This window comes from Paramisgurnus dabryanus, chromosome 17, assembly GCF_030506205.2.
Source record: "Paramisgurnus dabryanus chromosome 17, PD_genome_1.1, whole genome shotgun sequence".
Classification (NCBI taxonomy): Eukaryota; Metazoa; Chordata; class Actinopteri; order Cypriniformes; family Cobitidae; genus Paramisgurnus; species Paramisgurnus dabryanus.
This window is the reverse complement of record NC_133353.1, coordinates 23,106,551-23,117,889: the sequence shown is the minus strand read 5'-3', so window position 1 is coordinate 23,117,889 and position 11,339 is coordinate 23,106,551. Positions and strand designations below refer to the sequence as shown.

At 37.1% G+C, this 11,339-nt stretch overlaps 1 protein-coding gene across 1 annotated transcript in view; it reads right to left on the bottom strand.

The window, feature by feature from the left end:
• Positions 1–10,498, bottom strand: part of slc35f4 (solute carrier family 35 member F4) — a 51,721-nt gene extending 41,223 nt beyond the window's left edge. The window contains exon 1 of the mRNA XM_065288612.1: positions 10,132–10,498. Within this exon, the coding sequence (XP_065144684.1) occupies positions 10,132–10,351 (220 nt within the window). The 5' untranslated portion in view covers positions 10,352–10,498. The remainder of the gene's footprint in view (positions 1–10,131) is intronic.
• Between the last annotated feature and the right edge of the window lie 841 nt (positions 10,499–11,339).

Genomic DNA, 11,339 nt, shown 5'->3' with positions numbered 1-11,339 from the left:
TTCTGACAGTGTACAGTACAGTTGGTCTTAGATGACAACAAGTTCTGTGCAAACTTACCTCAACTCTTACCTTATCTAAACATATCAGCAAATACAAAGGGACTTTTTGCTGAATCGTTGGTAAAATACTGAATCATATTCAGTATGACATATTTAACATTAAAACAATAATTTTGATTAAAACTACACTTTATACTGCAGGTTTAGATTTAATGTAATTCTTGTTTGTGTCAGAATGTACTAGTTACACTATTGTTGAATATCATTGCTACTTTGTATCACTCATGTGACAAACAACTTATTCAGAGTTCATTCTCTGAACTTTCTAGCCTGAATTAAGACAAAAAATTAAGGTAAATATCTTCAATGACCAGACGGGGGCAGCACAGTAGCGCAGATTGTAGTCCTGGCTCATTGCCAGATGTATAAAATAATAGGCCTACACATTTAGGCAATTTGTGCTGGTCTAGCAAAATATAAACAATGCATCCTGACTTTACAAACAATTGTAAAGTCTAAGTCTATTACAAACTATTCAGAAATGCTGACTGGAGATTATCAAAGCCTGTAACTGTAGTTTTAAAGGTCTATGAGATAAGCTTACAACAGGGTTGAAAGATAAAGTGACAAGATTTTATGGCAAGTCCACTAGCTTTTGCAAAAAAAATATATATATATATATATATATATCAGCCATGACATTATGACCACCTGCCTAATATTGTGTAGGTCCCCCCTTTGCCACCAAAACAGCCCTGACCCGTCGAGGCATGTACTCCATTAGATCTTTTTATCAGAAGCAGCATTCACTCTTTCAGCAATTTCAGCTACAGTAGTTCATCTGTTGGACTGGACCACACCGACCAGCCTTCGCTCCCCACGTGCATCAGTAAGCCTTGGCTGCCCATGACCCTGTCGCCAGTTCACTGCTTTTCCTTCCTTAGCTACTTTTGAAAGGTAATGACCACTGCAGACCGGGAACACCCCACAAGAGCTGCAGTTTTGTAGATCATCTGACCCAGTCGTCTAGTCATCACAATTTGGCCCTTGGCAAAGTCGCTCAGATCCATACACTTGCGCATTTTTCCTGCTTCTAACACATCAACTTTGAGAAAAAGTGTAGTTGATGTGTTCGAAGCAGGAATAATTTGAAAAATTAAAGTACATTTTATATTTACAAATTCCGATATGGATCTTTTTCATTTATGAAGGTAAATCAGATGCATATAATTATAAGCAATGTGATCTCAATGTGAACAGAATCCGTGGGATATTTACTATTTACTATAGCTCTACATTAGTCATAACTGCCTTGATTCTTGGTAAGGAATATAAACTATTTATGAATTGCACTTGTATACTTGTAGTACTGTATTACACAGAAACTTCAAACATTTGTAGACATAAATTATCAAATGACTTTAAATTCCTTAAAATAGTGATACCATAAAGTGAGAAAGTTAGAAGTTCTAGATTCCCTACAAAATGTAAACTCGATGGGTATGTGGCACAAAATATTGCAGTGGTGTTAAAGGGGCCATGGCATGAAAATCTGACTTTTTCCATGTTTAAGTGCTATGATTGGGTCCCCAGTGCTTCTATCAACCTAGAAATTGTGAAAAAGATCAATCCAGTAACTTAGTTTTGGTAAACCATTCTCTGCAAGCATGTGAAAAATAGGTCGTTGAAATTTGGCTCTCCTTATGATGTCATAAGGAGCTCTTATTATAATAATACCGCCCCATAATCTGCACTATCCAACCACAACACTGCCATTTAGTGCAGAGAGGAAGAGACAGAGAAAATACTTTACAGCACAATTAAGTTTAAATTTCAACAAACCACCATCATTGTGATCAGTGTTTGCACTTCATCCACTCATTTTCATTTTAAAGAACACACCCAAAACAGCACATTTTTGCACACACCTACAAAGTGGCAATTTTACCATGCTATAATAAATTATTTATATGGTATTTTGAGCTAAAACTTCACATATGTGCTCTGGGGACACCAAAGATTTATTTGACATCTTAAAAAAGTCTTGTGACATGGCCCCTTTAAAAAATCCAAACTAGGATCTTTTCCAGGAAGTAATCCCTGACATAGCAACATTAGCTTAACCAAGTTGGCATAAGTTTGGGGCAGAAGCACTTGCACAGACCCGTATCAGCCATTTATTCCACATGTCCTTTAATTTAATTTTAAACCAAATATATTACATTATTACATGATGGTCTGGAATGCTTGATTCTGATTAGCCAGTGGCAACACACGCTTGGTTATGCCTCATCTGGGTACTGCCAGTGATTCTGACAGGTGCAGTTTAATACTTACAAATAAATTCTAAACAAATATGTTATTAACATAAAAATGTACTTACAAATAATTTAATGAAATGGATTTTCATCATACTGTAAGTTTGAATTTGTTGCATGAGCTGGTGATCTAATACATTAAATCATTATTTTGTGTCTATATACTTCTGGGAATAAGTTAAATAATGTAGATCCAGTCAATTGTTATCGTAAAAAAAATCCCTTAAGTCAAATCCTGATCACCCTTTGGGATTAATTCTGCGATAACAACCGGCTGGCTGTACATTATCCCTTAATTAAAATTTGTTGACGTTATTATGAAATTGTCAGTGCAGGGTGATTTATGCACGCTGGTTTGTTCAAACCAATGTTTTTTGGGTTACATTTAAAGGTCACTCTCCCAAAAAAAACCCAACTAAGCAAAATAAGATTTTTTCAAGCAAACTTACGCAAAAAAATGTGAACAATGCTATTATGTATTTGGGTCTATGATTCTTGGCTGATACTTTGCATCAACTGTCTCTTGCTCCCTAGTAAGTCGACAGTGAAAGGTGCCTCTCTGGCTAAGTAGATGAGAACATTCCCAACAGGCCTGCAGCTAAAAATAGCTCTCTAGGCAAGGTGGTCTGTGAAGAAATGGGAGGAGATGGTGTATGTGTAGTAGGCCTATGCACTGCAGTCTGAGCAGCGGGTGCAGATATGTTTAGATCAGGTCATATTGAAGCAGTCATCTCTGTACATGAGAGGTCAGAAGCCAACATGCCATTGGTTGATGCTTTTTTTGGTGACGATTACAGCTGATTATTTCTGGTGTACACATGTGCAAGAAGCCGTAAGTGTGTTTTGAAGTCAAAACGGTTATTTCAACTAGACTGATCTAATATAATTACTTTTTACTGGTAGGGTTGTATTATCAGCGCTGGTTAGTAGGGCTGTCACGATTATGAAATTACGCTGACGGTTAATTTCCTAAAAACAAAAGTGTCGGATATGACGATTAACTGGCTGTTTTAGGGCTTTGACGATTAATTGTCTGTTTTATTTTTTGTTTGTTCGTGAAATAATTTTCACACATTGTTGTGATTATTTACATTAAATCTTTTGCAAGGTTTGGCAAATATTAATACACATATCACATATTTAAAAGTATTTTTAATGAAAATATCTTTCAAAAATAAGAAATAAACACAAAGTAAGACTAAGGTCATATTAGTCTGTAGTGGCTGCAAAAAAAATCACTCTATGCACATCACTTCGCTGTTGAGGGTAGGTCGTTAGGACAGCACGACCTGATTTGTAGGTTCCTGAGAGATGCGAGGAGGTTAAATCTATCCAGACCGGGCCTCATCCCCTCTTGAATCCGTGTATCGTTCGTTCAATCGATTTTTCAAATTAAAAACAAAAATGATAAAACAAATAACGACTTGCGTTGAGATCAAAAATACAAAATATGAATAACGGGATTAGGACCAATTTTGATTTTGATTTTTACTTTTTAATTTAATACCTTAGCAGACATATGCCAATCAAATAATTTAAAGTAGCCTACTATTGTGGTAACAGATTACAGCCATTTTAATAAGGTTGTGCATATATATGACAGAGCAATCAATCAAGCTCTTTTGTAAATCTTATTCGCTTATACAGTCCGACTTCTAAACTTTTTTCTGCTATTATTATTTATTCGGATATGGCACGGTGATAAAAAAATGTGTAGGCTATTGCCTAAAAAATGCTGCACAAAACTCTTGAGAAAAGATGTGGCTGCGTTTTCACTGTTTGCAGTGCCTATAAGGATTCTTGTGGTGCGGGATTAAATTTAAAGTCGCAATGAAATTGAAATGAAAAACTATATATGTATTTTTAATAGTGTGGTATTATTAACAAATGACTTATCTGTGAGCTTCATTATTTTTAAAAAATTCGTGTGTGCTCATAATCTTTAATCAAAAATGCAAATCTCCTCCCCTCCTCAAAACGATCTCTCTTCACTTCCGGTCAAAAGTATGGCAGGTGGGCGGGGTCCGGGAGAAGATCGCAGTGATTAGCAATTAGCAACACGACCCAACTTCAAACGATCCAATCAGATCTCGATGGACAAATTCAAATCCAGCCCTGCCTTATTTCATCTCAAAAGCCGTTTCATTCGGATATACGTCACCACGGGGAAAATAAGGCAATCGCTACTTCCGTTTCATGGCGACTTTAAGAGTAAAATAGCGGTCGGAACTCTGGTCTTGGTTCTTCCCTGACGGGAACGGGCGGTCTGGCCTGTGTTTCCCGATAAAATTGAACTTATCACTTAAGAGCGCTTTCTGAGCTACTTAATGAACATTAGTTATTCTTTCATGCGCATTTCCCAAAAATAACTTTTTCCCAAAAAGCACTTAAATAAGATCGCACAGTGGCTGGCTATCCGTTTGACAAGAGCTGAAATGTTGCAGAATGACTCTTAATTGTAGCACACGCTTGTTAAAAGTTTAGCCGAATGATCTTCACCCAATGTGCAAGTAATAATATTGTTAATAATATTGTGCAATGAGTAATCGCACGTTTTAATAATTTATGCCATGTGAAATCATCTTTTCCATATTTATTTAGGACTGTGAATTGCCTTTTTAATTTTATAATATTACTAATTTTTGCTATCATTTCTATATTAATATGTTATGCCTTTCTATGTAATGTTTATTTTACATTTATTTTACCAGCACGGATGTATACACTGTTCTATGCATACTGTACACATTATATTAAGCACAACCTCATTATTAACATCACATTAAAAGAATGAATTATAAAAGCTTAACAATACAATGTCTGTGCAAATCTTTAGTCTTCTCACATATTGCCTTCTACATTTAAAAGAATAGATGAAAGGCAAAACATCATCATGGTAGAACTGTAGATCTATGACGATTTTCAAGTGCTACTCAAGTTACATGCTTTTGGGAAATGCAGCCCTGACTGACAATAGCGCACTCCCGACATCTTTTGACAGCATTGGCGTATCCGCACTTCATTCTGATCATATGTACACGTGCAAGAATGTTTGAAATAGATTGGCAGAAAATAGTTTTTTGAGTGATATGCGTTTGCCCTATTTAATGTGTATGTTTCTCTGTTACATTTTGCGTTGACCGTGAATGTTTTTTTTTTTTAAACATGCCCTGTAAACCTGGCAATATGTCTTTGCATCCAGATGATGCCACGAGTGCACCTTAAAAGAGAGCGCATTCAGCCATCGTTGTCGGTTTTTGAAAGTGATAGCCTACGCTAAAACGTCTTTATAGGAACATTCTTTATAGGCTAAATGTCGGTTAAATAGCTAGTTCAGTTAAAAGTTTTTTTTACATAGCACTAGATACAAACCTACGTTTTCCCTTCATTCATATTTTGCTAATAATTAGTGACAGATGTCATAGTGAAAAATGGTTGGAAAAAGCATTCTACGCTGTGAAACACAGAGTGAATTTTAAGTGGGTGGGGGACAAAAAAAAACAATGCCGCGCAAAACTCTATTTTAAACCTTAGGTGTGTGTGTGTGTGTCCCTAATAAATAATAATAAAAAAAAGAAATAAAATTCAAAACTCGGACTGTAAGCAAATGAGATCTTACATGGGAGCACACTATTCACGCCCTTATTAAAAGGGCTGTATCTGTTACCACAATAGTACTTGTTCTGTTTTAAATTATTTATTAGATATTAATATAGCAATAATGACGATTTCACATGGCATAAATTATTAAAACATGCAAATAGTCATTGAACAACATCAAACAATATTATTAACAATATTATGACATGCACATTGGGTGAAAATCATTCGGCTAAACTTTTAACAAGCGTGTGCTACAATTAAGAGTAAGGGACATTTCAGCACTTGACAAGCGGCTGCGTGGGATATATTTAGGTGCATTTTTGGGAAATGCAAGTGAAAGAATAACTAACGTTCATAAAGTAGCTTGTAGAAAGCGCTCTTAAGTTCTAAGTGAAATTTTACCAGGGGCACGTTCAATCTCACACCGTTTTGCTACGGTTTCCGGGTTGAACGACATGTTTCCTGGAAACGGTGTGCAACGGAATGCAACAGGTTTTAGAAGCGTTTTCTTTTGTTTGGTGGGTGTGTCAGAAATGTCGGCCCAATCAGCAGCAAGATGTATAAAACCATGCGGTAGTAAAGAGACAGCTCGCTCAATGGGTTCAAGTTGCAATGTTGTCTTTCATTCTGGACGGCAAGGTCAGTGACTGTAACATCGAGGGTATTTTACAGTATTAAACACACATTTATAACGATTTCATCAGGCTTCAGAAACATTTAAAAAAGAACACAAAGAATGGCCTCTCAGCCACCGTAGTTGCAACTCTTGCGTCACCACAACAGAGTGTTCAATGCATCACTGTTTCTGTTTAATAAACGTTGTGCAACGTTTTGTCGGGGCTGAACGCAGCCCAGGAAACACAGCCCAGACCACCCGTTCCTGTCCAATGTAGGGTACATTTTTATATATATTTTTACTCTTAAATTTACAAGAGTCGGACTGTAGAATGCATGATTGCTCTGTCATATGCACAACCTTATTAAAATGTCTGTAATCTGTTACCACAATAGTACTTGATCTGTTTAAAATTATTTAATTGGCATATGTCTGCTAAGGTATTAAATAAAAATAAAAAAATACAAATTAAAATGTTTCCTAATCCCGTTATTCATATTTTGTATTTTTGATCTGAATGTACAATGAAAAAACCGAAAAACAAGTCGTTATTCGTTTTATCATTTTTGTTTTTAATTTGAAAAATCGATTGAACGAACGATACACGGATTCTCTTGGGACCTTTCGGTGGTCCTTTCAGACCTCAAAAGGCACCATTCTTTCTCATCTTACGATGAAGACCGCTCTCTTATTGGGCTCGGCCTCTATTAAGAGAGTGGGGGACCTACAGGTGCTCTCTGTTTCCCCGGAGTGCCTGGAATGTGAACCGAATTGCCCAAGATTCCCACTACTCCATTCAGGGACTAGATGGTGTGCCTGCAAACACTCCCCTCCGGGGGAGATGACCCACCCTGTCTTTGTTGTGTCTGGTACGCACACTGCGCCTTTACTTGGATCACACACAAAACATAAGAACTTCTGACCAGCTCTTTGTCTGTTTTGCAGGACAGCAGAGGGGGAATGTTGTCTCCAAACAGAGGTTGGCGCACTGGATTGTGGATGCCATCACTTTGGCATACCGCTCCCAGGAGCTGCTGAGCCGTGCTCACTCCACTAAAGGTGTTGCCTCCTCTCCACGGTGTTGCGGTGGGCAAGTGATCTAACCGGTGAGAGGCTGAAGCACCGGTAATCACTGTTTCACCGACTATCGCGACAAGCCTAATGTAGAGCTGTGGTTTGGGTGACGCCTAAAACTTTCGTTGAACCAGTGTCAGCCCGGGTCCTCCAGGGTAACAACAACAACTAGCCCGGCGGTGACTGACTAGGTGTCTCATTTCAGTTTAGAGGACATCATTCTATTTATTTATACATAATATCCATTCCAGTAGCTATGGCTACATTTATGGCAAGAACCGGCTGATCCACACACGTTGATTTAAACATACGTTGTGGGAGGGCTATTTGAAATCTCCAATTTACCTAACCTGGATGTTTTTTTGGCATTTGGGAGAAAACTGGAGTACTTGTAGTAAGCACACGTACACCGAAAGAACGTGCATACAGTACTCCACAGAGAAAGGCCTCCTGACCTAACCAGGGAAACAGTGCAACTTACTATGCCACTGTGCTGCCCAGAAGAATTATTTTATCCCACTGGACTGGAGTCATTTGAATAACTGGAATTGATGGATGGATGTGCTTTTAGGAACTTCACTTTTGCTTCCCATAAAAATGCTGGGTTATTTTAACCCTTTGTTTGGTCAAATATAAACATTTTTTGGGTTAATTTAACCCAACAGCTGGGCTCATCCGTTATTGACCCAACATAGGGCTGAAAAAACAACATTATTTAGAGTGAAAAGAGCATTTTAGTGCATTTTAGTTACTGTAGAAACAAAGTCATACACAGCTGGGATGGGAGCTGGGTGAGGAAATTCTAAGTGAATTATCATATTTGGTTGAACTATTCTTTTAAGCAACAATTTTGAACAATAATCAAACGTACAGGAGGATTTTTTTCTAATGTGTGGTGATTACAGCTCATAGTACTTTTATATTCTTTTCTGTGACACTCTTCGGTCTGACACTTTAATTCACTACACAAATGATGCTGATTTAGGCATTAAAGCAGCGAGACTCATATAGCATACTTTCAAAGAAGACAGATTAAGCTGACACATTGCCATAAAAAACTAAATTTATATGAGAAATTTTGTGTATTAGAGATTGTAATTTCAGCGCTCATCAAAGAACTAACAAAAACTATGCCATACTAAAAATATCAGAGATTCCCTTCAAATTCAAAAGGTTGAATTTTTTACTCTTTCCTAGAAGCTTTTGTGACTTTGTAAACCAACAGATTTTAAATTGCATCTTTGTCAATGTGTTATTTTGTATTTTACCTTATCTTTAAGTGACATTAAGTGGCACAGACACCAATCTACGATAGGCTAATATAATACAGCAAGTATGGGAAAGATACATGAAACGCAGAGAGTTAACATTCCCATCTTCTGTCCTCAGGGATGCAGAGGGAAACCACATACAGTAAGTGTAACCACACTGGCACACACACATATATACACACTGATATTCATTATACATGATTCATGTACTTACATGCTGGACAACTGTAATAACGGCACACCAGAGACTCAGACTAAACCACCGTTGCTCACACATACAATACTGTGTGGTGTATTTGTGTATAAACAGATCCACCTCAGTCGTTGCAGTTGGCGTCATTCAAAAAAGCCCATTAAAATTCTGCATGCCTTCAAAAGCAGAACCTCAACCCCTTCACGTGCCAAGAGTCCTTCGATTGCATTAACATAGACTGAGGGTAATGAAATTCAGGAAAGGCACACAGATCTATAATTAGGGGCATCTGATAATCACTCCATTCCATTCACGTAATGTAGACATTTTAACAACGTTTAGCAGATCATTTTCTTATACCTAATATCACTGTAGATTCAGTGCAAGCATGCCAGTTTATCCAAATGTTTCACTTTTTTGTTGCTTTAATACATTAATTAATTCCTAGATCATCATAATTTTGTTTGTAACACCATTGTGGCTTAACTGTTGTTTTACACTCTGAAACAGGCTGGATTGGTTCTGTCCAATATTAACCCAGTTATTGGTTAAAACAAACCCAGCATGTTTTAGTCTACATTTGCACTATATGAGCAGAATATTAAATAAAAATAATAATAAAAAAACTGTGTTTACAGCAGACTCCATTTTTGACACTGATAAAATAGTCTCCACTAATATTTCTTAACTGTCTAAAATGCTAAGACTTAATATTTTTCTAATCAAATAATTTTCTTAGATAATAATTCTTACTATATTAATTATATGATTTACTTTATGCGACCCAATTAAGATTTATTCAATGGTGTAACAGAAAGTTCTACAAAACTATGTGTTTGTTTTAAACAGATTAATTTAGTTTAAAAAACACAGTCATCAGCATATCTATTTCTTTTAATGCAAACTAAATCAACTAAAGCAGACAAAGAAACACATCTTGTGTTTCCTTACATCATTCAGGTCCACCACAAGTGATCCACACACAAATGTGCACGTGCATACTTTCATGACTGCATCACCGCATTTGTTTTCTATCTTGTGTTTATAAACACTTACTTCTATGACTGGAGTATCCGGGGTTATAACCGTAATAGCCAGTAATTCGTAAAATCCGGTCCTCAATGTCATGCACCCCGTTGGCCGTCACTTGAGGCGCATCCAATCGGTTGTTCACCTGCGGAGACGCCTTGCCCTCTAGGTGCGTGCTCTTGCCCGGTAGAGGCTCCAGGCGAATGCAAATCTCCTCTCCCAAACCATGGCTTTCCGTGCTGCTCATTTTACCTCAGTCCGGGCAAAACGGCAGTTTTTAAGTCACAAACGATAAGCATGCGAACCCCGCCGTTGAAAGCATCACCCGACTCAAATTCCAGCACACGTTGCTTTGAGGAGTAGTCGAGCAAGGTTGTAAAACTTACACTGCGCCTTTCAAACAGAAGACAGCAGAGGGCGTCACGCGGCTCTGAACAGACGGCAGCAAGCTTCGCAAAGTCCGCTCACTGTAGGAAATCGGTTCGTTCGGACAACAAAAAGATTCGCCTACTTTTTGCTACAAATGTTTTAAAAAAAAGTAAGTAGTAAATGTTTGTAAATTATGTTAGTTTGTATAGTTGTTGTTTGTTTTATAAATAAAGTAAAACGATAACTTGCCCAACATGTCACAGCTCACAATTTTTAAAGATCCGGTTTAAAAAAAACAATGATTCGTTTGCGATTCGGACACCACTTCAGCGGAGTGCCGCCTTAAAAGATTAGAAACGATGAGACGAAACATGTTCCTCTCGTGCTCATGCAGGGAGAAATTGGAGGATTTCAAACTGCAAATCAATGTATGTATTAATTTTATATACATCACAATGGAAATTGGGATTAAAACATTCACTGAAATATCAACAAAAAATGTTAATTAAATAAATGCTGTAAAATATACTGAAGAAACTTGTAAACATGGACTGATAGGTCCATAAAGAAACACAATTTAGCACATATGTTTTGTTAATACGTGCCTTACCTTTTTTATCTTCAATATGCAAGAAAACTAATTTAGATACCCTTATGAAAATGTATGGTTTTACTACAGTTAAAACCAAAAAAACATGCATGGTATAACCACAAACCTGATAGTAATCAATGCACCAAATAACCATGGTTCCTACACTTTCACCACAATAAAACCATGGTTATTTTTTTAAGGGACTCTTGCTGGGATGTTTTCAGTCTATGGAGTTTAAATATGGACAAACTCAACAGTTGGGTTTAAAACTAAT